The sequence below is a fragment of the Ursus americanus genome, chromosome 4 (assembly GCF_024610735.1).
Source record: "Ursus americanus isolate L20-20 chromosome 4, mUrsAme1.1.p, whole genome shotgun sequence".
NCBI lineage: Eukaryota > Metazoa > Chordata > Mammalia > Carnivora > Ursidae > Ursus > Ursus americanus.
The window spans coordinates 21,350,909-21,376,466 of NC_142130.1; the positions used below are offsets into that span (position 1 = coordinate 21,350,909).

General features: G+C 56.0%; 3 protein-coding genes across 4 annotated transcripts; 2 read left to right on the forward strand and 1 right to left on the reverse strand.

Annotated features, from left to right (window-relative positions):
- Window positions 1–94: 94 nt before the first annotated feature.
- Window positions 95–5,303, forward strand: POLR2H (RNA polymerase II, I and III subunit H). Its single transcript, XM_045776601.2, has 6 exons — window positions 95–383; window positions 1,775–1,914; window positions 3,102–3,185; window positions 3,269–3,362; window positions 3,912–3,995; window positions 4,942–5,303. Exons 2-6 carry the CDS (start codon window positions 1,842–1,844, stop codon window positions 5,057–5,059), a joined length of 453 nt encoding a protein of 150 aa, XP_045632557.1. The 5' UTR covers window positions 95–383; window positions 1,775–1,841; the 3' UTR covers window positions 5,060–5,303.
- Window positions 5,289–14,391, reverse strand: THPO (thrombopoietin). The gene is made up of 6 exons (XM_087861464.1): window positions 13,492–14,391; window positions 11,998–12,155; window positions 11,638–11,762; window positions 11,249–11,335; window positions 9,582–9,749; window positions 5,289–9,340 (listed from the first exon to the last, which is right to left on the reverse strand). Exons 2-6 carry the CDS (start codon window positions 12,008–12,010, stop codon window positions 8,759–8,761), a joined length of 975 nt encoding a protein of 324 aa, XP_087717590.1. The 5' UTR covers window positions 12,011–12,155; window positions 13,492–14,391; the 3' UTR covers window positions 5,289–8,758.
- A 1,006-nt stretch (window positions 14,392–15,397) lies between these two features.
- CHRD (chordin) lies at window positions 15,398–24,615 on the forward strand. Of its 2 annotated transcripts, none has more exons than XM_045776684.2 (23): window positions 15,398–15,897; window positions 16,131–16,234; window positions 16,736–16,865; window positions 17,013–17,141; window positions 17,232–17,331; window positions 17,455–17,542; window positions 17,903–18,044; window positions 18,180–18,320; window positions 18,404–18,486; window positions 18,563–18,710; window positions 18,861–18,967; window positions 19,073–19,192; window positions 19,816–19,972; window positions 20,329–20,549; window positions 21,035–21,148; window positions 21,479–21,760; window positions 21,847–21,940; window positions 22,057–22,113; window positions 22,392–22,495; window positions 22,950–23,052; window positions 23,632–23,786; window positions 23,956–24,055; window positions 24,286–24,615. In XM_045776684.2, the coding sequence occupies exons 1-23, from the start codon at window positions 15,750–15,752 to the stop codon at window positions 24,339–24,341; spliced, it is 2,883 nt and encodes a 960-aa protein (XP_045632640.1). In that variant the 5' UTR covers window positions 15,398–15,749; the 3' UTR covers window positions 24,342–24,615. The 2 variants fall into 2 exon arrangements, with proteins under 2 accessions (XP_045632640.1, XP_045632641.1); XM_045776685.2 differs by having other exon boundaries at window positions 24,289–24,615.
- Window positions 24,616–25,558: the final 943 nt, after the last annotated feature.

Here is a 25,558-nt window from a genome sequence, read left to right on the forward strand (position 1 = left end):
CGCCCATCCACAGGGGCCGGCCCAGCCGGGCGGGGGTCTGCGTTGCGGCCGCCTACCGGACTGCGGGGAGGCGGCAGGGGGCGCTTGGAACGTGCTAGCCGGCGCCCCCTCCGCGCGAAGGCCTGGGACCGAGAGGGGCGCCGGGGCCCAGAGTGGGGGCGGGTCCGCTGGCACGTGGATGGGCCGGGCTCGGCCCGCGGCGCCCGGAGCCCGGGCAGGAGGGGCTGGAGACGCCGGGGCAGCAGGGCCTGGGGCCTGGGGCTGCAGAGCCGTCTACATCGGATTCTTGGGGCTCAATCTCTCAGGAGTGGCGCCCTCTTTTGCTTCTCCGGAGGGGCCAGCGGCTCAGACGGGCCTGGCAAGGTCCCTCTTTTCTGTCGAGGGTGAGAAGCAAAGCCGGAGGGGACTCGGAGGGGGACGCTAGGCCCAGAAGGCGGGGGTTCCCTTCCTTCGCTTCTCCGCGGCTCCCCTAGGAAGTCGCTCCTGGAACAACCAGGCCTGCGGGGCGTACCGGGGTGGAGGTGGGGAGGGAAAGTGAAGGGGTGAGGCCCGAGGGAAGAGATGTCTAGGTGCCGGCGAGGCCGCTCCTGGAAGGCGGGCGTGGGGGTACAGAGGTCGCTTCTCCCTGGCAGGGCCCAAAGAGAAACTCAAGTAGCTACTGACGTCTCGCCACCATGGGGGAACAGCCTGCTGGGACTCTGCGTGCTCTATCAGGGTCTGGAGAAGGATAGAGCAGAGGGTGGGGTGAGCACAGGGTGGACGGGCAATGTAAGAGATAGTGTTAGGGGAGAGGCCAGTGCCCAGGAAACAGGCAGTGTGCGGGAGGACGCAGTACCAGGATGAAGGGGCATGTGGGAGGCAGAGGCAGTGCCAGGAAGGGGGCAGTGTGAGAGGAGCCAGCACCCAAGAGGAAGGGGCAGTATAAAGGAAGAGCTGGTATCCGTGGGAGAGGGCAGTGCCAGCGTGAAAGGGCACATAGATCAGCATCCAGAGGGAGAAGGCAGTGGTTGGGGAACAGGTAGTACCAAGCTGAAGGGGCAGTGCTCAGGAGGAGAGCAGTGTGATGGGGTTAATGCCGGGCTGAAGAGGGGGAGTGGAAGAGAGTAGGGCCCAGGGGAAGAGGGCAGTGGTAAGGAGTATCAGGGGAGGGGACAAGTGCAAGCTTTCCTCTTCCCCATAGTGACATCATGGCAAATTCCCAAACTGGACGGACCCGGCTCGGGTGACATCCAGCAGGGCCAAGCCGGTCCGGCCCGGGCTGGGCTAGGAGGCCTCAGTGCCAGCTGGGGGGACTGGGCTCTGCGCCCTGCAGGGTCAGCGCGTTGGGGGTGGAGTTCTGTTCCGTCCGCCCTCGGCGTGGACTGTGCCCTTGGTGGGCACGCAGACCAGCAGGGTAACGCTTGGGCCGGGGTTCTCTGGGCCAAAGATCAAGGTCCCTGGCTCGGGAGGCCCCGTACATTCCAGTCTTCCCGACCCGGACTCTCAAGAGGGCGCAGTAGAGCCGCAGCGTCCGGCGAGAAACCGCGCCACCTCGGCGGGAGGTGGAACTAATCGTGTCCCCGCCCCGGGGCGGAGTTATCCTGTCCTGAGACCCGCCCTAAATCCTGGGGCCCCTTGGAAGGAATCATTCAGGGCGGAAGTTAGGAAGCCCCGAGAGCCAGGCGGCGGAAGTGGTGGCGGTACTGCATGTCCGTGCGCATGCGTGGTTCTAGTCTTTTGCTGCCGCTGTTCAGGCGCAATCTTTTCGTCTCTTCTCTCCTTTGCTCCACGCAAGGGGGAGCGCGTACCCCTACGCGTGGTCGCGCTCCCAGCCCCTCTGCTACTTTCGTGACCACCTCACCATGGCGGGCATCCTGTTTGAGGATATTTTTGATGTGAAAGACATTGACCCGGAGGGCAAGAAGTTTGACCGAGGTAAGCTCTACGTAGACGTATGGGCGGTTTAGAGGAAGGGGCTAACCTCCTCGGGGACACGCCCCTGGGTCCCTTGTCCACCCAACCCACGTGGCCTGTCCCTACCGGCAGTTCCTGAAAAGGAATCTCCTTCAGGAAACATGTTATAGATGGGAACACGGAGACTCCCGAACTCGGCCTGGCTTCGCACATGCTGTGCCCTGTGCCTGGGTGGCCTTTTCTCATGGTGCTGGTAAACTGCATCTTTCTAATCGCAACCCACTCTGTGGTGGGTGCTGTATTGTACACCTTACACACACTTTGCCCTACCTATTCCTTTCAAGAGTCACCATGAGGTAGTGTGTAGTGCCTTACCCATTTTGCTCCAAGAAGTTAGGTAACCTACCCAAGGCTGCACAGTGAGTAATCCGACCTCAGAGCCTATATTCTTGTATTGTCCTAAGAATGTTTAACTCTTTGTGATGTCCATTCTGAGTTAGAATTGACTGCTTGCTATACAGCTCTTCATTCTGTCATTGATCAGTAATCGTTCCTCCTTGGTGTCTCTTCCTTTGCCTGGAGACTGAGACATTGGTTCTTCAAGACCAACACCAGTTCTAAACTTTTTTTTTAAGGTTTTATTTATTTGACGCACACAGAGAGAGTACCAGTAGGCAGAGCGGCAGGCAGAGGGAGAGGGAGAAGCAGGCTCCCCGCTGAGCAGAGAGCCCGATGTGGGTTTCGATGTGGGGTTCGATCCCAGGACCCTGGGATTGTGACCTGAGCCGAAGGCAGATGCTTAACTGACTGAGCCACCCAGGCATCCCACTAACACCAGTTCTTAGAGTCCTAATAATCCACTCAGCACAGCATCTGGCACAGAAAGACAAAACCTTTGGATGAATGAATGACTTTCCCAAAGTCAGGTTGTTTCTTAATCACCTAGGCAGGCCTAGAACCTGGGTATTATTTATTGCCAAGAGGGCCTTTGATTCTTTTCTGGGATTCTGTCCACTTGCCATAGTTTTCTCCCCTGTCCTCCTGGCATATCTGGTTCTGATTGAGTCTGCACTTCTTGGGGAGCAGATGAGAGGCTAGTGCATGCAGACTGGGTTAGAATGAGTGTTCAATTACATATAATCCTCCAAAGTGGGGTCTGCCCTGGGCCTGGCAATTACCTACGCCATTCTTTCTCTACTTCCCTCAAGTGTCTCGACTACATTGTGAGAGTGAATCTTTCAAGATGGACCTGATCTTAGATGTAAACATTCAGATTTACCCTGTGGACTTGGGTAAGTACTGAACACAGACAATAGCAGGAGGCTTTTTTTCAGTTCAGCTCTTCTTCAGCCTCAGATATTGCCATGATTTTCAGGTGACAAGTTCCGGTTGGTCATAGCCAGTACCTTATATGAAGATGGTACCCTGGATGACGGTGAATACAACCCCACAGATGATAGACCTTCCAGGTGAGGAGGTGAAGAAGAGATTACTTGAAATGTGCCTGAGGACTAAGTAGTTGAGTGGTATAGAGAGACCTAAGGGTCTTTAATTTGTGGAATAAATGATTATCAATAGAATCTGAGCAGCCTTAAGGAAATTGCTGCACTTAAGAATTCAGCCAGCCAGGTGTTTATCCGGGGCAATGATTACATGCTTGTAGATTGTAGTTTATCGATGGCTAAGGAGATGACCACTGAGTGACCCAGGCTGTGTGAGCCTTGCATCTTGGGAGGGAGTTTGGTGTGATGGAAAGGCTTTGGAGCTCCACTGAGTTCAAATCTCAGCCCTATCACTTACTTGTTGAATAGCCTTAACCTCTTGCAGCCTCAGTTTCCCCATCAGTAAGGTAGAGATGGTCACACCTTGCTCAAAGGGTCGCTGGGAGGACTAAATGGCCTTGTATTTGGAAAATGTCTGTTAGAATGTTGACACTTAGTTGCCAGTTACCATTTTTAAAGGGCTTTTTATTTTTGTTAACTACTTTGAAGAATAACCTTGCCACTACTGTTCCACAGGGCTGACCAGTTTGAGTATGTAATGTATGGGAAAGTATACAGGATCGAGGGCGACGAAACTTCTACTGAAGCAGCAACGCGTCTGTAAGTTCCATGGTCTTGTAAGAACCCTTGCCCGTTCTGATAATCTAAGCTCTGCTCTGAAAATTTGGGCCATGCTTCATGTTTCCTGGGTTGGGTCTCTCTCCCCATGCACCTCAGACCTAGGTGGGACCCAGAAAGAAACTGTTGTGGGAACAGTTTCCAGTCTGAAATGCAGGCTGCTCACTTGGCCCTTTGTCAGGACCTCAGGGCCCAGGGGTCCAAATGAGAAGCTGATGATCTTGCTATGTGAAGTGCAAAGGAAGGTTGCTTCCCCAGGAACTAGATGCAGTATTAAGTGATTAAACTGCTAGGCTTTTTTGTTTTTGCTTATTTGTGAGTGTGTTTTGCTACTCTGCAATCCAATCCCTAGTTCTTTGGTTTCCCAGCTATTTTTTCTCTTCTTTAAAATTTTATTAAAACAATATGTGCCCTTTGTAAGAAATTTGAAAAGCAGAGAAGTAATGTGAAGAAGCAAAAAAAGTCACCTATAATTCCATACCCAGAGGGAATCTTTCACGTAAACATTTTTGAATATTCTAGGTTTTTTCCTGTGTACTTTTTTCTTTGAGATCACGTTGTTTATTACAGTGTTTTCTTCTGCTCTTTTTGCTTCAAGTTATGTTGGAAGTTATGTTTAAGTTAGATCGGTTTCCCCATGTCAGTTTAAAGCTTTTCCTAAACATTTTAATAGCTGCGTAACATTCCAGTAAATGGATATATCTTAATTCATTTGACCATTTCCGTTATTCTGGGCAGGTAGCATTTCCCGCTTTTGTTGATACCAACACTTCTTTGCACAAATCTGTGCATTCATCCTTGTCTGAATTTTGGTTCCTAATGACAAAACACTAGAAGGGTGCCTCTTTTTCTTAAGCTGGGATGGAGAGCCACTGGGTCGCTGCTGCTCCAGAGCTTAAACTCATGGGACTGGGGCTTTCCGTTTCAGCTCCGCCTACGTGTCTTATGGCGGCCTGCTCATGAGACTGCAGGGTGATGCCAACAACCTGCATGGATTTGAAGTGGATTCCAGAGTTTATCTGCTGATGAAGAAACTGGCCTTCTGAAGCACCCAGGAAGCCAGCCTTGCTGCTTAGTCACTCAGGACGTGGACATCCATTCGGGCCTGAGGAGCAGTTACTATTGACCGCCTGTTCAGGAAGGGCTGGCTGGCTGGCCACTGGGGGTGCATCTGGAGGTGGTCTGGACTCAATGGGAAACTTGCCTGTGAAAGACCCAGTGGGAGAGCTTAAAACAAATCAGAAGTTGTTTTGTGTATATGATTTTTTTATTAAACTTTACTTTTTCAGACTCTTTTTCCCCGCCTTAAAAAAAAAAAAATCTTTTCCATTACCCTAAACTCATTTTTTTCCAGTTTGCCTGTGGTATATATTTCTGGCCCACAGCCAGGTGATTACATGTCAATGTAGGGTCTGTTCCGGCCTTTTGGTATCTGGCTTTAGGGTTATCTCAGCCTCCTTGTTGACTATCCCCAACATTTATTTTCCAGTGTGATTTTCTATCTGGGAGAGAGAGTATTGTGCTTTTGGCTCTTGAGGGCACCCCAGCCCCAGAAGATACCACCCATTTGGCATAGAATTTTGAATTGGACAGGAGCCCTGCTTGTGTCCTTCCAACACTTTCAGTCTCTTAGGAAGTCAGATCATGTTGATTTGAATGAGTCACTTGCATAGCCTGGAAATGTTCATTTTTGTGGAAGCTTTGGGTGGAGGCTTTTAGATACTGGCTTGGGACCTGACTACGAAGAGAGTAGGAAGAGCAGATTTGGTGGTTGTGGGAACAGGTGGAGGAGCCAGGTGTCTGCTCTACATTCTATTGGCAACCTGGAGGGAGGGTAAGTCAGGGTGGGGGGCGGGGGGCGGTTCTCACCAGTGACACTGAACCCGCAGCTGCTGCACAGACCAGTGAAGTGGACAGGGCAGCAATACCAATGAGGTTGGCAGTCCGGTGCCAGTACCCGGGACAATGGAGCAGCCTGACTACAGGCACTAACCTAAAACTGGGCAAGAACAAAATTGAGGAAGTGGTGATGCTTACTAGGACTTCAGCATATGAGCTGGCTCTTCCGCCTGGCGTGCGAGGTCTCTGAGAAAGTATACTGGACTCTGGTTTCCCCTGGGAAATTCAGGGTAACAATCCAGAAAGATGGCGAGTGTGTATTAAGCAGTTTTCTCTTTTGATCTCCTGGCTTTGCCTCAGGGAGCCGGTCCCCCTGCTGGGATGCCCAGGGGTATTTCCTTCCCCATCATTTTCAGGTCTTTACAGAAGGTGTTAGAAATAGTATTTAGGGAAATGGGTTGAAAATGAATGATCTCTGCAGGGGGGGAGGAAAAGGTGTTTCTTTGGTTTACTATGTGGGGGGGTATAGAAGGTGCGGTGGGGGGTGGGATGAATTTTTGTGGAATCCTAGAACTTTTACATGGAGTCAGATTTTTGGGGGTTGTTGGAGAAGAATGGATTTAGGTGAGAGTCGGAGAGCTTAATTCCCAGTAATAGTTTGTGGGGTAGCATAGCACGCTATCCTGGCTGTCCTGGGGTGGCAGAAGAGAGAACTGGCATGCAGTTGAATAGAGAGAAGGGTGTTCTGGTTGTTAACAGTTTTTTTGTGTTTTGTGTAAAGGGAAGAAGGGATAGATTCAGCCTGACGAAGTTTTGGGAAGGGTTAGATTCTCAATAGGGACAGCTTAGTTCACACTGGAGAAGCCCATGAGTTATTTGCATTTGCCCTAAAGTAGATCAAATGCCAATTCTGTATGCCTGGAACCTACTGGCTGTATACTTGTAGTTTTTCTGTCCTTGTCCCTCATCTCACTGTGCTGAGAATGCTGAAGCTTTTGCCTTTGGTCCCTTTGGCGTATCTTGTCCCAGGTACTGACTTTCATGGGCCACAAAGTTCTTCATTTGATCATTACGTTTAGTCTAGTTTGGTATTTCAGTAAATTACAACTTCCACTTCCCATTCCCTTGACGGTATGCTGGCATCGGTAGTGTGGAAGAATTATTCTCTCACATGCAAAACCCGACACCCTCTGAGATTTGAACAACCACTTTTGAGCTTTGTGCATTTGTCGATTTCTTCTCCATTGCAACTGTCCTGTCCGTGATGGGAGAGGAGGACACCTGGAGATGTCTAAATTGGTCACCCCCGTCCAAGAGCTTTGGTTTTCTACTCAGAACTTTTTAATTGGTGATGTATTTCCTCCCTCAGGACTTCCACATCTTTTCTAATAAGCAGAATCACTGAGTGATCTGTTGGACAGTGTACCACGCTGGGGACGATATGGGCTCTAGTCAGTCTAGGCTGTTTCTTCTTTTCTTGCTCACAGGCTGTGTGAGCATTGAGAACGTGCCTAGCTTCTCTGAGACTGATAACACCCCAGCCTGACAGAGGTGTGCGAGCACTATAAAAGGTAACCTGCATAAGGCTCCTGGCATACTGGCTTTCATTCTTCTATTTTGCAATACCTTTAGTGATGGTGGGGTATTTGTGGTGGTGTTTGGAACTCTGGGATCTTGGCTTTTTTACCCACATGGTAGTTTTTCCTCTCCTTTGGGGAGTCGCGGGGAGGGAAGATGGAAACCTGTTAGTCTTCCTACAGGAGCCTCTGGAGCTAGGGTTGACCTTTGCAATGGGGTTTTTGTTTGGGGCAATATAAACCTTTTCCTAGGCACCACGGCGGCATTTCTTTGCAGAGCTCCATAAGCCTGGCTTCTCTAGAGAATCCTTAGCAGAGTTCATGGCGGTCACATAGGGCTGCTTTTTAGATATTGTGGACTTCTGGGAATTGGGAAATGGGCCTTCAACTTGTACTTGTCCCTCCCGCTGTGTGAGCCCTGGGAGACTGACTCTTGCCACTTCCTGCACTTCCCCCTGACCTCCACAGGAGGGAGGCAGGAACCCGTGCCTGGTGAGGCTTCCCGCTGAGAGGCTGAAGCTCTCGCTGTTTGCGCAGCTGTCACATCCAGGTTTTGTCTTGACTGAACTGTCTGCTCAGCCTTACCTGGGGTGTGAGGCGCTCTGAGGCTTCCTGTTAACCTTTTTGGAGGGGAGGGAAGGGGGAGATCTATTGCCCCCTGAAGAACCTCTTTCCCTTGCTTTTCAGCTAGGTTTTGGGTGTTCTTATTTATTCTTTATATAGGCTCGGTTTTGTTGATTGTGAAGAGACAGCCCTTCTGAGACAAGAGTAGGGATCTCCTAAGAAAAGGAGATCAGAGTCCCACTGAGAATGACAGTAAAGGGGATAAAGAGACTAACCTTAGCTCTGAGTAGAAAACCAAAGCTCTTTTTTTCCCTGTTTTCTGACGTGAGGTTAGTTTCTACCTCCATTCAGAAGTCAGGCCGGTCCAGCCCTTTGCAGAATTGTTGTATGAAAAAGAGCACGTAGAGAATTAGTAAGCTGTAAATTTGTGCATAAAATAGACCAAAGATAACTAGCTAGCTGCTCTGGTGAATATTATTGATAGTTTAAAAAAATAGCTTCTGAAGTTTTACAATATACAGTGAAAAATGATCCCCTTTTCTGTCCCGTGTATCCCCCGTTAGCAGGGGTTTGGGTTTCAGGTGAAAGCAGGAAATCTGGTATAACTTGACTCCTAGGGCCTCCCCTCCCAGAAAGGGAACTTTACATGGAGACAGTGCTGATGCTGGCAGGGCCAGAGTACCTTACTCCTCTTAAGTTGGATTCTGGAAGTGAGGGTGGGCTGCAGTTAGAAGAGGACTGGTCAAGTTGGGTGTGACAGAGGGGTCAGGAGATGGAGGTTGGAGCTGGCCCCGGGGGGGTGGGCGAGGTGGGTGAAGGAGAGAAGAGTGTGTATTGCCCAATAGGAGGATGGATTGGGGAAGGAGAATATCCAGGCCAGAGGTCGGGGGGCAGGGAGTCCATGTCTGAAGCTCCCGGAGGAATGTCTGGGGCTCCTAGGGCTGTGGGTGAGGGTCCAGGAAAGAGTCCATGGGTTCCAGTCAAGGGTCCGTGTGTCCTGTTCAGGGGTCCAGGCGTTTGTTCTAGGGACCTGGAGGTTTGGTTCAGCAGACCAGGAATCTTGGCTCTGAATCCCTGCAGCCTCTTCAGAAGTCCGGAGCCAGTAGTTCTGGCTGAGACATTGGAGTTTGTCTCCAACAATCCAAAAGTCCTGTTTGGGAGCTTGTGCAGTGTGAGGAGTAGCGAGGTATCGCTTGGGACAGCTGTCGTGGGGAGGGCCTGCTTGGCACAGAGGGTGGGCCCTACGACAAGCATCAGGAAGCGCACCTTTCCTCGGAGCAGTTGCTGGAAGGTCAGGAAAATGGCGCTGGGGTCCTTGTGAGTTGTGGTCCTGCCCTGTGGAGGAAGCTGAGGGCAGAGGATGGGCCTGAGGCCAGAGACCTGGGCCCGATATCATGCCTCCCTCGTCTCCAGGGAAAGCTAAGGTGCCAGCACCCAGACTTTGTGGCTGGGAGGGAGCTCTCCTTAGTTGGTCAGCTGTGCTATCCTCATGATCCCCAGAATTCGCCTTTCTTCCCTCAGGTCTTCTAAACGGACTGAGTCAGCAAAGGACAGTTTCTGCAGTCCCCTTGACTCAGGACTGACTTACCTGGGTTCCCAGGAGGCCCTGCAGGGCCCCAAGGAGGAGGCGGACCTGTCCAGAAAGCTGTCCCAGGAGGGATGAGAGGCAGGTGGGTCCCAGTTGTCTCCGGGCTGCCATTACTCCCTCCAGCAGAAGGGCTGCAGCTCCCAGAACGTCCTGTGCCTTGGTCTGCTCCTGCAAAAGATGGAAGGGAGAAGCGGCCTGCTTCAAAGGGCATGCTAATAGCGGGTGGGGAGCCCCGAGGAGTAGCCAGCGCAATGAATCATAGGAGCTGAGAATTGGACAGGACCAAGGTCCCACCCAGCACAGGAATTCCTTCACAGTCTCCCGACAATTGGTCATCAGCCTCTGCTTGAATCACTCCAGTGTCCGGTAACCCAGCCTGGTCTTAACACTTGATTTCAGTCAGAGAAGTTCTTTTCCCCCTTACGCTACGTCGAAATCTGTGCTATGACAGTTTTTAACCTCTCGGTTCTAGTGCTGCCAGTCTACTCTTTCTGCTACAAAATCCTAGGAACGTATGATTTTTTTTTTGAAAACTTAACGTAGACATGAGACCATCCCAGAGATCGTGAAGATGGAGGAAAGGGGCTTAGTGACCGATGGCGGAGCTGGACCGGCAAGGATCCCTAGGAACTGCCCTTCGTCCCTGGCCTAGTCTCCCCCTCCCCAGAAGACCTGAGGGAAGAAAGGGGATTCCAGGGATCTGGGAGGTAGAAGAGCTGACCTTGCAAGGAGGGCTCCCTCCCAGGAGGTTCCTGAGCCTCAGACCGAAGCATGTCCAGTTATACCACAAGGCTCAACGCTTCTCCAAACTCATCAGACTGGCTTTTTTTTTTTTTTTTAAGCCATTCCTCACATAACACGTTTTCTAATCTCTCACTGTTCAGGTTGCTTCTTCCTTCTGGACACATGCTAGTTTAATATGGTCCCTCTGAATAAATGAGCATGTATCTAGAGGAGGATATCCAGTACTCAACTCAGTCCTGTTAAGTGCAGGCCTCTTAAAGGTTTTTAGGCCTATTTCCACAAGGTGGATGCTAAATGTCGAAAGCCACCTCCAATCACTAGCTTTTCAAAGGGCAGCTTTAGTAGCGTTCCCTGCTAAGTCTGAGGTCAGCTCCAGCCTCCCGGATCTTGTTCACAGTGACGTTCGAGGGCCAGAGTTTATATAAGGCGAAGTGGGGGCATCATGGCCGGAAAGCTGGACTAGGACTTTCCTTGATTACTCTGAGTAAATGTAGAAGTTTCGTATATCTCTATGAAATTTTACCGTGGTTTTGCTCTAGGCTTTCAGCAATTTGAATCCTGATTCTGTCTTTTGTTATTTTAGCTCTGCTTCCCAGTTCTGTGTCATCTGAGGATGACAGATGAGTCTTACTTCTTCATGCCAGCCTAGGAAGTTTGCATGGGAACAGGTCAGAGGCGCGGCCGTGAGAGACTTCGATTCAGCTTTTCTGGGTGTTCAGCGTTGAACCTCTTTTCACATACTGGGACTGCAAGCCATCTTGTCAGAGGATATCATTAGAGTAGAATGTAGATTAGGTTAGGGTGGCCAAGCCCGATGTGAGATATTTTTGGGGAGCTCAGGAATTTTGAAGAATCCATGGGAAGCAGTAGCAAACTAATGAAGACAGGAGTTAGGGAACCAAAGGAAGGGGTGGCTTTCTTACCTTCTGGGTTTTCCATTCTCCCAAGCTAAAGTCCACAGCAGGCAGCAGGACAGGTGTGAACAAAGGGTTAACGTCTGGACACTGGCTCTATTGAAAAAGATTGGTGATGGGGTGGGGTGGAGAAGGGAGCTCAAGTAAAGGAGGGGGGTATAGTGACCCAGTGACGAGGACAGGCTTCCATGAGTAATACGTATCCAGACTAGAGATTTTAAAAGTGGACTAGATTGCAAATCATAATCCTTGTCAAGGAGTGGTGATGGGGAGGTGGTGGTCTTTCCAAAGACAATATGGGAAGAACAGTGATCGGATCAGGGAGTGAGAGGGAGTGATGGGAGTAAGGGTATCTAGCCAGTCAATGGATAGAGGGGAGAGTGCTGGGAGATTCTCACCAGTCTGCTGTGGAGGACATGGGAGTCACGAAGCAGTTTATTTAGGAGACGGGGGTCGCAGGCGGGAGGAGCCGGGAGGCACAGATCCAGTCTTGCAGTTAGAAGCATGACCACGAGGAGCAGTTCTTAGATGAGGAGACGTGAGGTTGAAAGGGCGGTAAGGAAGAAATCATTGTCAGGTGGTAGTCCAGGAATTCCCATTTAGGACCCAGACCTGAAATCCAGGGAATTTACCTTTTAGAAGCCTTAATCCTGGGAGATTGGGTTCCCTCAGCCCTCCCTCCTGGCAGCACATCTCCTTTCTCGTTCATCTTTAACCCTGCTTTGATTGGGCCCCAGGTCCTGCAGGTATGTCCTTACCAGTCAGCTCCATTCTGGCCAGGCTGTTTGGTAGGAGTGGCTCCCTGGATGGGGCCTATCCCCTGAATCCTTCCTGGGGCCATGGAGGCGGCTTGGGCTCTGGCACTTCTTGCACAGTGGGGCACAGGTGGGCTGAGGAAGAGGGTCTGGAATCTATCCTGCAAGTGACAGGAATAATGAACATTTAATCAGGTGTCAAGGAAAAGACTGCCTGGTGCAGGGAACAGCTGCTGGGAGGGCATGAGATGCTGACCAGCCTGGAACTGCTAACGCTCTGACTGCTCCCAGGTCTCCTTATGACTGTGGCATATGGTGTCTCCTCTTTGTCAGGGTTCCTCAGTGAATCTGACATGGGGCTGGTGCCCCTGCCCCCGCTGAGAGCAGCAGGACGGAATATGGACACACACACACACACACACACACACACACACACACATCTTAATTGGCCTCAACTTCTGAGCAGCCCTGGTTGTTTGGTTGGAGAAAATCTGGGATGGGAAGAGGGAATAGGAGTATTGTGGCATAAGCCTGGAGGAAGAGGTTGGAAAGTGGGATATAGGGTCAGGCTGAGGAGCTAGCAAATGTGCAATATGTTGAGGGGTAGCTGGGGGAGTGGGGCTGACGCGGCGACTTGGGGGAAAACAAAACTGGACTACTAGGGGTTGGTGATTACAAGATTATGAGAAGGTGGTATGGGAGCAATTAACCGCTCGTTCTCTCTCCATTTACCTCCACCCATAAACCTCTTGGAATTTTTCTTTGCACTCCCAGTCCTAAAATCTGAGGCAGAGAGTGGGGCTAATGGTCCTGGGACTTCCCACCTGAGGCAAGTTGCCCAGCAATGGGCACCTGCTGAGTGAGGCACCCACCTTGCATGGCTTAGCTCGCTTTGGACACCCACGGTATCCATCTCATAGCCCACATCGTCCTCCCTTCCCCCTCTGCAGACCCCTTCCAGTTCCTTCACAGGACCCCCCACATGGCCTCCTCCTTCTTTGACAAGTTGTGCAAAGAGGCCTGCACCTGATTCAATATTGGGATTTCCTGTAGGTCTGTCAACATGCGTGAGCCCTCCTCCCACTACCCTCTCCTTGGGCCCAGCTTCCCCAGTCCCAAGACTCAGAACCTTAAGCTAACTAGGAATGACTGGGTAAGAATGGGGATTGGGCCAGTGTCCAGCTTGATGGTATATGCCCTAAGCCCTAAACGCACCACCTTTCTTATTTTCTCCCTGGGCACACGTCCCCTTTCCTTAGAGCCTTCCAGGACAGTGCTATATCCTCCAAGTCTGTGATCAGTCCCTCAGAACCCGGCACCCCACCCCCTACCCCTGCTCTGTCCCGCTCCTCCCATTCTGGGAAGGCTACGCTTCTTCTCGACAAAGGTCAGTGCCTGTAGGTTCCAGTTTGCCTGCCCCTCCCCCAGCGGAGAGCCCAATTCCTCTTTCCTGTCTTTCCTACCCTCACTTAACTCCAAACCCCGCTTGCCACTCACCGGGTGGAGAAGGGCTCCAGGACCCGGGTGCACAGCAGGCGGCACTCCGGGGAGCCGATGGGTAGGAAGACACGTAGTGTTGGGGCACAGCCGCTCCACAGCAGTGGGGTCACAGGCCTGCCCAGGACACTTCTGCCCAATCAGAGAGCAGGGAGCCACCAGATACTGGTGAAGGCCCCCGGAAGTGACGCCTTCTCCTCCCACCCGCACTGAACGTGGAGCCCCTGTCTGGACCATGGTCCACTAGCAGAGCCCAGCTCCTCCACCCCCACACACACACACCACAGGGAGGATTTCAACTGGGGGATCCATCTTTTTCTAGGAGATGGGAAACCTGGGACCTGGCTGGGGGAGAAGATGGGAGGGGAACAGGTCTTTTTTCCCAGGAGAAATCTGGCAGGACATTTTTGTTCCCGTGGAAGAGGAGCAGAGATCTGGTTCTGGTTTTAGACTGGTGGGTTTTTCAGTTCCTATCTGGCCAGATTTCTTTTCCCTGGACAGCACACCTGCTGCTGAGACCCTCTAGGGCTCTTGCTTTCCTGCCTTTGTCTCCTATAACCCCTTGGGGGTCATGTCTTATTCCCCCTGTCCCAGGGGCAATGTGGGCATTGCCTGTTTTAGGGAATGACCCTGTCATTGGTCAGTGTTATAGGAAAAGGGTCTGGATCATTTGAGAGGACTGCAAGGTGAGGGGTGTGTGCAGGAGGTGGTTAGGCTGGGCTCAGGGGCTCCTCTGTGGGGGGGCTCAGTGGCTCTGACAGCTAAAGCCACTTCCCTCTGTGCTCAAGCTCTCCTGAGCTTGCCCTGTCTGTCTCCCTCTTCCATCGCCTACCACGCCATATGTGACAAGACGGATAACCAGGCCCATGTGTCCCTGTCTCAGGGAAGACAGCTGCTGAACTTCCCCCGCAAATACCTCCTGATGGCCCCCCTCTTCCTCGGCCCTGGCCCCGGCTCCTTGGCCTTCCCCTCAGTCCCAGTCTCCTCACAGTCTCCGTCCTCAGGGGCCTCCTGGCCTGACCTTGTCCCATCACCCCCCCACCCCAGCGCTTCCCCTCCTGCTCCTCCTCCCAAGGATGGGGCTGTCGGCTAGGGAGTATGGCCTGGATCCCGGAATTCTCCAGTTCAGCCAGACGAGATGCCTCCCAAGATTAGGAAGGAGGGTGCTGGGACGGCTGGGAGGATGGTGGGCGAATGGGTGTGGGAGGGGACGGGGAGGCAGTCATGACCAGGAAACCAAGACAAAGGAGGTTGGGGGTGGAGCAGAGAGGCAGAGGGTTCCCTGGGTGAAGGGAAGAGGGTGAGAAAAGATGTCAGGCTGGGGACAATGATGGTTGGATGGGCCTGTGGACAGGTTACTGTAGGGAGGGAAACACTGTCACAGACAGAAAGGGGACTCTGTTTCTGGCTAAGTCCCTGTCCTGGGGAACGGTAGAGTAAGGGAAGACCTCAGAGAAAAGGTAGGGCCACAGGCCTAGCAGTGAGTGTGGGTGGTGTGGGGTTTGAGGGGTGCTGTGGGCCCACAGTAGGGGAGATCAGTTGACGGGCCTTTCCTGCACGTTGTCATCCTTAAAAGACAAGTCTTCATCTTTCCGGCAGGCACCGAGCACTAGTCCAGTGGCCGGCCCAGGCCTCAGGCCCAGCCTCTGCCCCTCCCTGGCCTGGGGCTCCCGTCTTGGGCCGGACACGCACCTCCTGGTGCAGCCGCCCTGTGGCCGCCAGCAGCGGGGGGCTCCAGACCCGCCTCTTCTCCCCTCTTCGCGCCCCCTGGTCCCTCCCCTCCCCCTACCCCCTCTGCTCCCCCTTCCCCTCCAGCCCCTCCCTCCTCCCCTGCCCCGTCCCAGCCCCTCCCTCCCCTCCCCCACTCGCGATCCGGGCCGCTGCCGCTGGGCCGGACCCCCCGGGCTCAGCCCGGCCCCTCGCCGAGCCGCCGCCGCCGCCCCGTTTGCTGAGGAGGAGGCCCCCGGCCGGGGCGCCGGGCGCGGGGCATAAAACGGGCCAGAGCCGGCGCCCAGGGCACTAGAGCCGCGTACGGCCCGGGTCAGCGCCCGCCCGCCCGCGCTCCTCCCGGCCGCTCCTCCCGCCCCGCCCGGCCCGGCGCCGACTCCCGCCGCCCGACGAGCCCCTCGCCGCACTGCCCGGGCCCTGGCCCCGGCCCCCTCCCGCCGTACCGCCCCCGGCCCGGCCCTCCTCCCACCTCCCTCCTCCCTCTCCTGCTCCCTCCTCCCTCCCGCCTCCCCAGCTGTCCCGTTCGCGTCATGCCGAGCCTCCCGGCCCCGCCGGCCCCGCTGCTGCTCCTCGGGCTGCTGCTGCTCGGCTGCCGGCCGGCCCACGGCGCCGGCCCCGAGCCCCCCGCGCTGCCCATCCGGCCCGAGAAGGAGCCGCTGCCCATTCGGGGAGCGGCAGGTAGGTGGGCGCCCCGGGGGACGCGCGGGCAGAGAGTCCGGCTCGGGGCAAGTCTGCGCCCGCCCGGAGGGGGCGCCGGGCGCAGGTGGCTCAGCGCGGCGGGCGGCCAGGAGGGGTGGGCGGGGGTCGCGAGGCGCATCGTGCGGGGGGGACCCAGGGCCGGGCCGGCAGCGCCCAGGGCGGGCACACCGCAGGAGCGGGACAGCGGCCGCCAGCCAAGCCCGTCCCCGCAGGCTGCTCCTTCGGCGGGAAGGTCTATGCCTTGGACGAGACGTGGCACCCGGACCTGGGGGAGCCCTTCGGGGTGATGCGCTGCGTGCTGTGCGCCTGCGAGGCGGTGAGTGAACTCAATGTCGTGGCCGGGGCCCTTGCGAGTTGGGGAGCGCTCGGGTCCCGGGATGTCAGAGTGGACTCGGAGCCGCTGAGCAGAAAGAAGCGAAGTCTGCAGGTATTTGGGATATATATATATTCCTCCGCACCCCCTCCCCCCCGCAGAGAAAGTGGGGAGGAAGTGCCCTCTCCAAGTCTCAGGTGTTGACTGTTAATGATCACCCACTATGTGTCAGGCTCTTAGCCAACGGTTTCTTCTGTCTCTCACTTAGCTCCTAGAATAGTCCTGCTAGATACACACTATTACTTCCCCCATTTCCCAGATAGGGACCCTAAGGCCCAGAGAGGTTAAGTAGTTTGTCTAGGGTCACACAGCTTGTAGGAAGCAGAGCGGTCTGACTCCATGGGATGAACTTGCTCTGGTCCCATGACTCTCTCCTGCTCGCCCCGGGGTCCCACCAATTGGCGTCTGGCACTCACTCGGTTTTCCCGTCTTCACCGCAATCAGCCTCAGTGGGGTCGTCGCACGAGGGGCCCGGGCAGGGTCAGCTGCAAGAACATCAAGCCCGAGTGCCCAGCCCTGGCCTGTGTGCAGCCCCGGCTGCTGCCAGGACACTGCTGCCAGACCTGCCCCCCGGGTAAGTCCTGCTCCGCGGTGAGGGGAGGGCGGCACGGCAGTGATACTTGGTCCAGAGCCACACGGCTGGGGCGGATGGAGCAGATGGAACGGCCAACTGGCCCTCCTAGTGCCCAGCTGAAGCCTGGGTTTTCCCCTCCCGGCTTAGAGCGCAGCGGTCCCGAGAGGCCGCCGACGGGCCTGGCCTTCGAGTATCCGCGGGACCCAGAGCACCGCAGCTACAGCGACCGCGGGGAGCCGGGCGCTGAGGATCGGGTGCGTGGAGATGGCCACACGGGTAGGTATGGGCCAGGCAGGAGCTGGGGTGGTGGTGGGGGCCGGGCTGCTGCGGCGGGTGACAATACTCCGGGACATCTTTTCCTCGCAGACTTCGTGGCACTGCTGACAGGACCCAGGTCGCAGGCCGTGGCTCGGGCCCGAGTGTCTCTGCTGCGCTCTAGCTTGCGTTTCTCCATCTCCTACAGGCAGTGAGAAAGGGGAAGATGGGAGGAGGGGTCAGCTGGGGCCTGGAGAAGGAGAGTTGGGAGAGGCTGGAGGAGCTGCTCCTGGCCTAGGCTCAGAGCCCATGCTCACTGGACCCTCATTCCCAGGCTGGACCGCCCTACTCGAATCCGCTTCTCAGACTCCGCGGGCAGCGTCCTGTTTGAACACCCTGCAGCCCCCACTCAAGATGGCCTGGTGAGATGATGCCATTTACGAGTGCTTATCCAGTCTGGGCACTGTACTGACAGCATGCTCTGAATTGCCTCCTTGGGTCCTGACCACAGCCCAGTGAGAGGAAGGCACTGACATTATGATGCCCATTTTACAGATGAGGGAACTGAGGCTCATAGCAGAATGTGATTTGTACAAGGTCACACAGCTAGTAAGTGGTTGGGCCAGGATTTGGACCCTGGCATCCGGCTCCAAGGCCCCTTCTTAAGCTTCCTAGGAGGGCTTGGGGCTCCTTCCCATATTCCTTCCTCACCAGAGCTGGGCCTCTCAGCTGGCCTGTGTTGCATACTGTCTGAGTAGGGCCTTCTTGTCTCTCTGCTCCAGGTCTGTGGGGTGTGGCGGGCAGTGCCTCGGTTGTCTCTGCGGCTCCTTAGGGCAGAACAGCTGCATGTGGCACTTGTGACACCCACTCACCCTTCAGGGGAGGTCTGGGGGCCTCTCATCCGACACCGGGCCCTGGCTGCAGGTGAGGGAGCAAACGTGTAGTTTCCCTGGACTTCCCTGGACGTGAAGTTCTGAGTCTTCTCTATCCCCAGGAATCGAGTGGGCTGAGGAGGGGACTTCCTGATGGGCTCTCATGGTCCTTCCTCCTCCCCCTCAGAGACCTTCAGTGCCATCCTGACCCTAGAAGGCCCCCCACAGCCTGGCATAGGGGGCATCGCCCTACTCACTCTCAGTGACACAGAGGACTCCTTGCATTTTTTGCTGCTCTTCCGTGGACTGCTGGAATCCGGGAGCGGGGGTAAGCAGGACGGGGCAGGCCATGTGAGGAGAGTAGGGAGAGCACCTGTCCCTCAGAGGCATCCACACGCGTGGCCGTTGCAGGACCGGCCCAGGTTCCCTTGCGGCTCCAGATTCTGCACCAGGGGCAGCTACTGCGAGAGCTCCAGGCCAATGCCTCAGTCCAGGTGAGTGAGGGTCTGGCTCCTGCTGCCACCTGCGCTGGCCTCTTGCTGCACCCACCATCCCTCGCTCTGTCCCCAGGAGCCAGGCTTTGCTGAGGTGCTGCCCAACCTGACAGCCCAGGAGATGGACTGGCTGGTGCTGGGGGAGCTACAGATGGCCCTGGAAAGGGCAGGTGGGCCAGGGCTGCGCATCAGTGGACACATCGCTGCCAGGCAGAGCTGCGATGGTGAGGCGGGGTGGGGCCTGGCACCTCGGGCACACACCACTGAGAGGCACAGACAAGCGGCCAGGGTGGGTATGGGAGGAGTCCTGGGGGCTGAGGGGTGATGAATGGCCGTGGGACAAGCCTGCCTCCACCTTTCCTGTCCCCCTGCAGTGCTGCAAAGTGTCCTTTGTGGGGCCGATGCCTTGATCCCAGTTCAGACGGGTGCAGCCGGCTCAGCCAGCCTTACGCTGCTGGGAAATGGCTCCCTGATCTACCAGGTAAGAGTCAGGGGCTGCACGGGTGAGAGGGGCTTTGGCCTGCACGGTTCAGGCCTCGGGCCTTCTCCGCCATTCCAATTTGCCCTCCCCAACCCTGCCCCCCAGGTGCAAGTGGTGGGTACAGGCAGTGAGGTGGTGGCCATGACGCTGGAGACGAAACCTCAGCGGAGAAACCAGCGCACTGTCCTGTGCCACATGGCTGGCCTCCAGCTGGGAGGACACACAGTAAGTGCTGTCGGCAGAGCCAGGCCACGGGGCCCATGCACTGGGGTAAAAACTCAGGGGCGTGGAAAGCCGGGCTGGATGAGCGGGGATGTTTGGAATCATTCACTCAACCACAGGTTCTCTCATTGACACACTGATTCCCTGGGCACATTTTTAGGACGCCTCAGGCTAGGGACCGGAATATGAAGAAAATCAGATGTGCCCCCATCCTCAGCAATGTCACATCAAATGGAGGAGTTGGACAGGGAGACCATGTCATTAGAAATGTGATAACCATGGGTGCCGCTTACTGAGCCTTTCTCTGTGCTGCATACTGCACTGATCGCCTTTCTGATATTATTTTTGGCTCTCACGGTTCCCATTTTATAGATGATGAAGTGAAGGATCAGAGAAGTTAAATAACTCCTCGAGATTGTTGCATAGGTAGGAGTGGCAGAGGAGGGACTTGAACCTGGGCTTGCGAGGTGCTTATCCAGTTATGCGTGTGCGTGTGTTGGGTGTAACGGGGGCACAAAACACAGAAAGGCATTCGGAATCTTGGGCTTGTGTGAAGGGTGAGGAGGGGTTCATCTGGCATCTGGCAGGCTGCAGCTGCGGCTCATCCTTCCCTGCCCCCCCCCCAGGCTGTGGGTGTCTGCCCTGGACTGGGTGCCCGAGGGGCTCATATGCTGCTGCAGAATGAGCTGTTCCTGAACGTGGGCACCAAGGACTTCCCAGATGGAGAACTGCGGGGGCACGTGTCTGCCCTGCCCTATAGTGGACACAGCGCCCGCCATGAGAGTGAGTGGCCCCAGGGCTTCGCCTGCCCTCTGGCATCCTCGAATCTGTGACTCAAGCATGTGAGGGATGGTGCCAGGGGGCCAGAGCCTGGTATGTCTTTCTCTGTGCTTGAGCCGCAGGTTGGCATCTGGAGAAGGTGGGGGTGTAGATGGTAACCCTGCTGGGAGACCCTCTCCGTGGCCATGGTGCAGGGGTCTAAAACTTGCTGCCCCTCAGCCCTGGGCCTATGGACAGTGTCCACCAACGTGTGGAATGCGTGTCGGGGGAAGACGGGGGAGATGGGGAATACCGGGAAGAAGGGAGTGGATGCTCTAGGCCCCCTCCTCATCTGTCACCTCTCCTCTATCTGGATCCAGCACTGCCCGTGCCCTTGGCAGGAGCCCTGGTGTTACCCCCTGTGCAGAGCCAGGCAGCAGGACATGCCTGGCTCTCCCTGGATACCCACTGTCATCTGCACTATGAAGTGCTGCTGGCTGGGCTTGGTGGCTCAGAACAGGGCACTGTCACTGCCCACCTCCTTGGGCCTCCTGGGATGCCAGGGCCCCGGCGGCTGCTGAAGGGATTCTATGGCCCAGAGGTGAGGACGTGATGGTGGAGGCAGCTTGGAAAAGATCTGCTTTTTTTTTTTTTTTTTTTTTTTTTTTAGCATGGAGGGTTATGCAGGCCTGTGGCGGGGGAAACAGACAGCAGGTAGCCCAGCGTGGCAGAGCTGACCTGGGCTGGGGAGTCAGACAGCCCTGGCTGTGAATCTGACTCAGCCTTTTAGTACCCGTTCTCCTTCCTGCATCCTTCTCTGGTGGGATCTCTTGGATAGTTTGTAACTCCCTGGACCTTCAGAGGAGCAGGTGGGATGCAGCAAGCAAGCCTACTCCAATGGGGTGGACTCCCCGGACGTGGAGTCAGAGAGACCTGGCTTCTGAGCTCCACAACACCACTAGTGGGCTTCGCTTCCCTGAAGGCCTTATTTCACCGCCCCATGTCTCAGTTTCTTACCTATGAATTGAGCTCTGTAGGCACAGCCCTGGAGCGCCTCCTTCCCATCCCTTGTCCTGTCTCTCACAGGCCCAGGGCGTGGTGAAGGACCTGGAGCCTGAGCTTCTGCGGCACCTGGCGCAGGGCACAGCCTCCCTGATGATCGCCACCAAGGGGAGCCCCCAAGGGGAGCTCCGGGGGCAGGTGGGCAGGCAGTGTGGGCCGCTGGGGATGGTTCAGAGTTGAGCGGGCACCGTGTGCTCTTGCCTGAGTCACTGGCTCTCTCCGAGCCCTGGGGGTGGTGGTATCTCATTCCCTGGCTGGTCGGGAGGATGAAGCCGACAAGGTACACGACGAGGCTGGCAGCAGGCCACCCTGTCCCTGGTTGGTTGGGTGATTGCTGGCGCTAATAGCGTCTTCCCCGGGGCGCAGGGGTGCTCAGAGGTCGAAGTGTCTTGGGCAGGCAGGCTGGCCGCAGCTGGCGGAGACGCGAGGGGGAGCCCGGGCGCTGCCTCAACCCGCCTCTCCTCCCAGGTGCACATCGCCAACCAATGCGAGGTGGGCGGCCTGCGCCTGGCGGCGGCGGGGGCTGAGGGAGCGTGGGCGCCCGGGGCTCTGGATGCAGCGGTCGCCGCACTGCCCGCTCTGCCCGCGCTGCCTGCTGTGCTCGGCCCGGACGCTCCAGCGCCAGCCAAACCCGGCGGCCCCGGGCGACCGCGAGACCCCAACACCTGCTTCTTCGAGGGACAGCAGCGCCCCCATGGGGCTCGCTGGGCGCCAAATTATGACCCGCTCTGCTCGCTGTGCACCTGCCAGGTAGGACGCCACCGAAGGGCGCGCTGAGGTCTGGGTTCTGGGGCAAGGGTCGCAGTTAACCCCCCACCCCCCACCTCTCTTTGTAGAGACGCACTGTGATCTGTGACCCCGTGGTGTGCCCCCCGCCCAGCTGTCCCAGCCCGGTGCAGGCACCGGACCAGTGCTGCCCTGTGTGCCCGGGTGAGTGTCCTGCCCGAGTGGAGGGGGTCCTGGAAGGTCCACCCTGGGGGATGAGGCCTCTGGGGAGGGAAGGGGGGTGGTCATCCCCTGCCTTCACTATTTCTTTGGCCGCACAGAGAAACAAGATGTCAGAGACCTGCCCGGGCTCTCACGGACCAGAGACCCTGGAGAGGGTGAGCTGGAAGTCTGCGTGCAGGGGTGGAGAGCTGTTGGGTGGGACCAGGAGGGGGACGAAAGGGTGAGGATATATGTGTGTGGCGGGGGATAGAGGGAGGCTGAGGGGCAGAGATTCCAGATGACATCTGACAGGCTTCATTAGTCATTGGTCCACAAATGGGCTCTGGGGTTAGAGTAGTGTGGGGTTGGCCTGAGACTCCAGCCTTGATTGTGGGCCCAGCCAATGAGCTCCATACTCATGGCAGCTGGGCACTGTCCCCCCCACCCCCACCAGGCTGCTATTTTGATGGTGACCGGAGCTGGCGGGCAGCGGGTACCCGGTGGCACCCCGTCGTGCCCCCATTTGGCTTAATTAAGTGTGCTGTCTGCACCTGCAAGGTATGGCCGCCCAATCCTCTCTGGCGCCGTGACCCAGCAGGGTCTGCAGAGGTGGGGAGGGGGCTGCCAGAAGAGGAGAGCCCAGCCTTGGTGAGGAAGTCTCAAGGATTGAAGCACTATGAAAAGTCCTCTGAGCTTTGAGAGTCGGCTTCCTGCAGGAAAAGGGCAGGGCTGACGTGGGTGTGAGTTCTGGCTCTGCCTGCTGACTCGCTCCATATAGCCCTGGCATTTTCTGTACCTCCCTGAGCTTCTCTTTCCACTCCTATAAGCAGACAGGAGAGCAACTACATTGCAGGGCTACCATGAGCATTTGAGTTCAGGTATAGAAAACACCAGTCCAGGGCCTCTGGGTGAAGGGTCATGGAAATAAAACATTTGAGGGATGGGAAAGAGGAGGGAGGAAGCAGGAAGCTCCTTTTCCTTTCTGACGCCCTCCCTCAATGGATCCCTACAGGGGGGCACTGGAGAGGTGCACTGTGAGAAGGTGCAGTGTCCTCGGCTGGCCTGTGCCCAGCCTGTCCGTGCCAACCCCACTGACTGCTGCAAACAGTGTCCAGGTGAGGGGGTGGGCACGGAGGGTTCTTGGGGCAGTGAGGTGCTTCCCCGCCTTGTCCTGGGTGAGGGGGTGCATGGGGAAGGTGGCTGGAAGGGACTTCTCAGCTAATTCAGCATTTACTGAGCACTGCCCTGTGTCTAGCCTGCAGCCAGGGCTCTAAATGCATTTGGAAAGAATGTGCACGTATTTATTAGTGGGCTATGATGGGTTCCAGTTCCCGCCCCATCCGACCCCCCTCCCTCCCTTCCTTCCTTCGATCCAACCATCCAACCATCTATTCATCCATCCTTCCTCCCATCCATACTCCCTCTCTCCCTCCCTCCCTCCAATCCAACCACCAACCATCTGTTCATCCATCCTTCCTCCCATCCATCCATCCATCCATCCATCCATCCATCCACCCACCTACCCATCCATCCATCCCTCCACGCACCCATCCTCTCATCCAAATTTGTCACCCACTAAGTGCCAGAAACTGCTAGGTGTTGCAGATCCAAAGACAAATAAAACCTGGGTGGCCCTCACAGAACTCACATCCGCTGAACTCTTCCTCCCTCCCTCCCTCTCTGCCTTCTAACAGTGGGGTCAGTGGCCCACCCCCAGTTGCGGGACCCCATGCAGGCCGATGGGCCCCGGGGCTGCCGTTTTGCAGGGCAGTGGTTCCCGGAGAGTCAGAGCTGGCACCCCTCAGTGCCTCCCTTTGGGGAGATGAGCTGTATCACCTGCAGATGTGGGGTGAGTGGGGAGTGCGCTTTGTGTGAGGTGGGCATGGGGGGGCTGGCCTAGAATGGGGAGAACTTTCTGGGGAGGGCAGGCTCCTAGGAGTGGGCTTCCCTGAAGAGACTGAAGCCTGCTGTGTCCCTGTGCCTCTGGGTACCCTCAAAATCTGCTTGTCCTGCACCAGGCAGGGGTGCCCCACTGTGAGAGGGATGACTGTTCACTGCCCGTGTCCTGTGGTCCAGGGAAGGAGAGTCGCTGCTGCTCCCACTGTGCACCCCGGCGGTGTAAGTGAGGGGGTTGTCTGTGGGGTACCTGGGGAGGGAAGGCGGCACCTGCCACCTGCCAGGAGCCCTGCTATCTGCTTCACGAGTGCCATTCTATTCCGCCACACAGCAGCCTTGTGGACTTGGTATCGATTGCTTTTTCTTTACAAATGAGATTTCTGAAGCTCAGAGGAATTAGGCAGCCAGACCAAGGTCACACAGCTCCAAACCTTGCTCCCTTCTGTCTCCAGCAGCTCCAGAGACCAGGACAGTTCCAGAGCTGGAGAAAGAAGCTGAAGGCTCGTAGGGAGCAGCCAGAAGCCACCTGACCAAGAGGACGGGCCTGGGCTGGGGGAAGGACGGGCGCCAAGGACCCTGCATTCTCCTGTGGGAAACCCGGTGCCTTTGGCCCCTCTTTTCTGCCTCTTCTCCCTCCCCCCACTACCTCTGGGAACCACACCTCCACGAGGGGAAGGGGCAGCCAGGGCAGACCAAGGCCACGGCCTCTCCAGCTCCTGCCCTGTCACCCTCCAGCCTCTGCCTTGGAAGCCCAACCCCTTTCTTTCTGTACATAGTGTCACTGGCTTGTTGGGATTTTTAATTTATCCTCACTCAGCACCAAGGGTCCCCACTTCACTCCTGCTGCCCCTGAGCTGAGCAGAGTCATTATCGGAGAGTTTTGTATTTATTAAGACTTTTTTTTTTCCCACTCTCAGGGCTCAAAGTGTTTCTTTGTGACCAGGGACCTGAGTGGGCCCCAGTGGAGAAGGTCTGAGAGTGGGAGCCCTGGCTCCAGGGGCTTCCCTCTGAGCCTTGGGGAGCGTGAAGAGACCGGAGAGGGAGAGGGAGAGGGGCGGTACAGTCGTTGGCTGGCATGCCCGGATTCTGCAGTGGGGCCTGGCACTGTCACTGAGACGGACCAGAGCCTCAAGAACTCAGGCAACCCGACACAAGGGTGGTTTCCCCTGGCCTACCCGTAGCCGGCATTTTGCTGACCCCGTGTTTGAAGTGGCTCCAAAGAGAGAAACAAAAGTGCCACCAGCCTCTATCTTCTTTGTCTCAAGGGAGGCAACCACGCCTCTGTTATTCTTTTCTGGAAATGAATTGTGTTCCAGACCCGTTCGGGGGCAAATCTGGATCAGAGTGGACTGGAATCGGCCCTGGCCTCATTCTTGGCTGAGCTTATCTTGGGACCAAGTGATGTACAGAATAAGATAGGACCCCTCGCCCCTGCCCCCCCCCTCCTGCCATCAGTGACCTGGCAGGCCCACGGAGCTCTGGGTGGGAGGGGGGCGAGGGAAAGAAGAGTGTCAGCATAGAGAGCTAGCAGCGTATGTCCCTGCAGATCTATCTTCTGTATGAACAATGTGGGATAAAGTGGGTGTGGCATTTTATGACCTGGTCGGGTACTGAGAAAAGCCAATCATAGCCTTCTGGTTTAGCGCGAGGCATGCCGTGTGTGCTTAAGAAATTACTGTCTTCGCCCATGGAAGGTCTAGTTCTGCTGTTAAGTAGCTGAGTTAT

Coding starts and splice junctions, on each gene's coding strand:
- POLR2H (XM_045776601.2), top strand. CDS start 1,842: ATGGCGGGCATCCTGTTTGAGGATATTTTTGATGTGAAAGACATTGAC. Junction 3,186..3,268: donor GATTTACCCTGTGGACTTGG/GTAAGTACTGAA, acceptor CATGATTTTCAG/GTGACAAGTTCCGGTTGGTC. Junction 3,996..4,941: donor ACTGAAGCAGCAACGCGTCT/GTAAGTTCCATG, acceptor TTTCCGTTTCAG/CTCCGCCTACGTGTCTTATG.
- THPO (XM_087861464.1), bottom strand. Junction 11,336..11,637: donor ATGTCCTCCACAGCAGACTG/GTGAGAATCTCC, acceptor CTTTTTCAATAG/AGCCAGTGTCCAGACGTTAA. Junction 9,341..9,581: donor AGGGCCTCCTGGGAACCCAG/GTAAGTCAGTCC, acceptor CTCTGCCCTCAG/CTTCCTCCACAGGGCAGGAC.
- CHRD (XM_045776684.2), top strand. CDS start 15,750: ATGCCGAGCCTCCCGGCCCCGCCGGCCCCGCTGCTGCTCCTCGGGCTG. Junction 17,332..17,454: donor TTCTCCATCTCCTACAGGCA/GTGAGAAAGGGG, acceptor CCTCATTCCCAG/GCTGGACCGCCCTACTCGAA. Junction 21,149..21,478: donor AAGGGGAGCTCCGGGGGCAG/GTGGGCAGGCAG, acceptor CTCTCCTCCCAG/GTGCACATCGCCAACCAATG.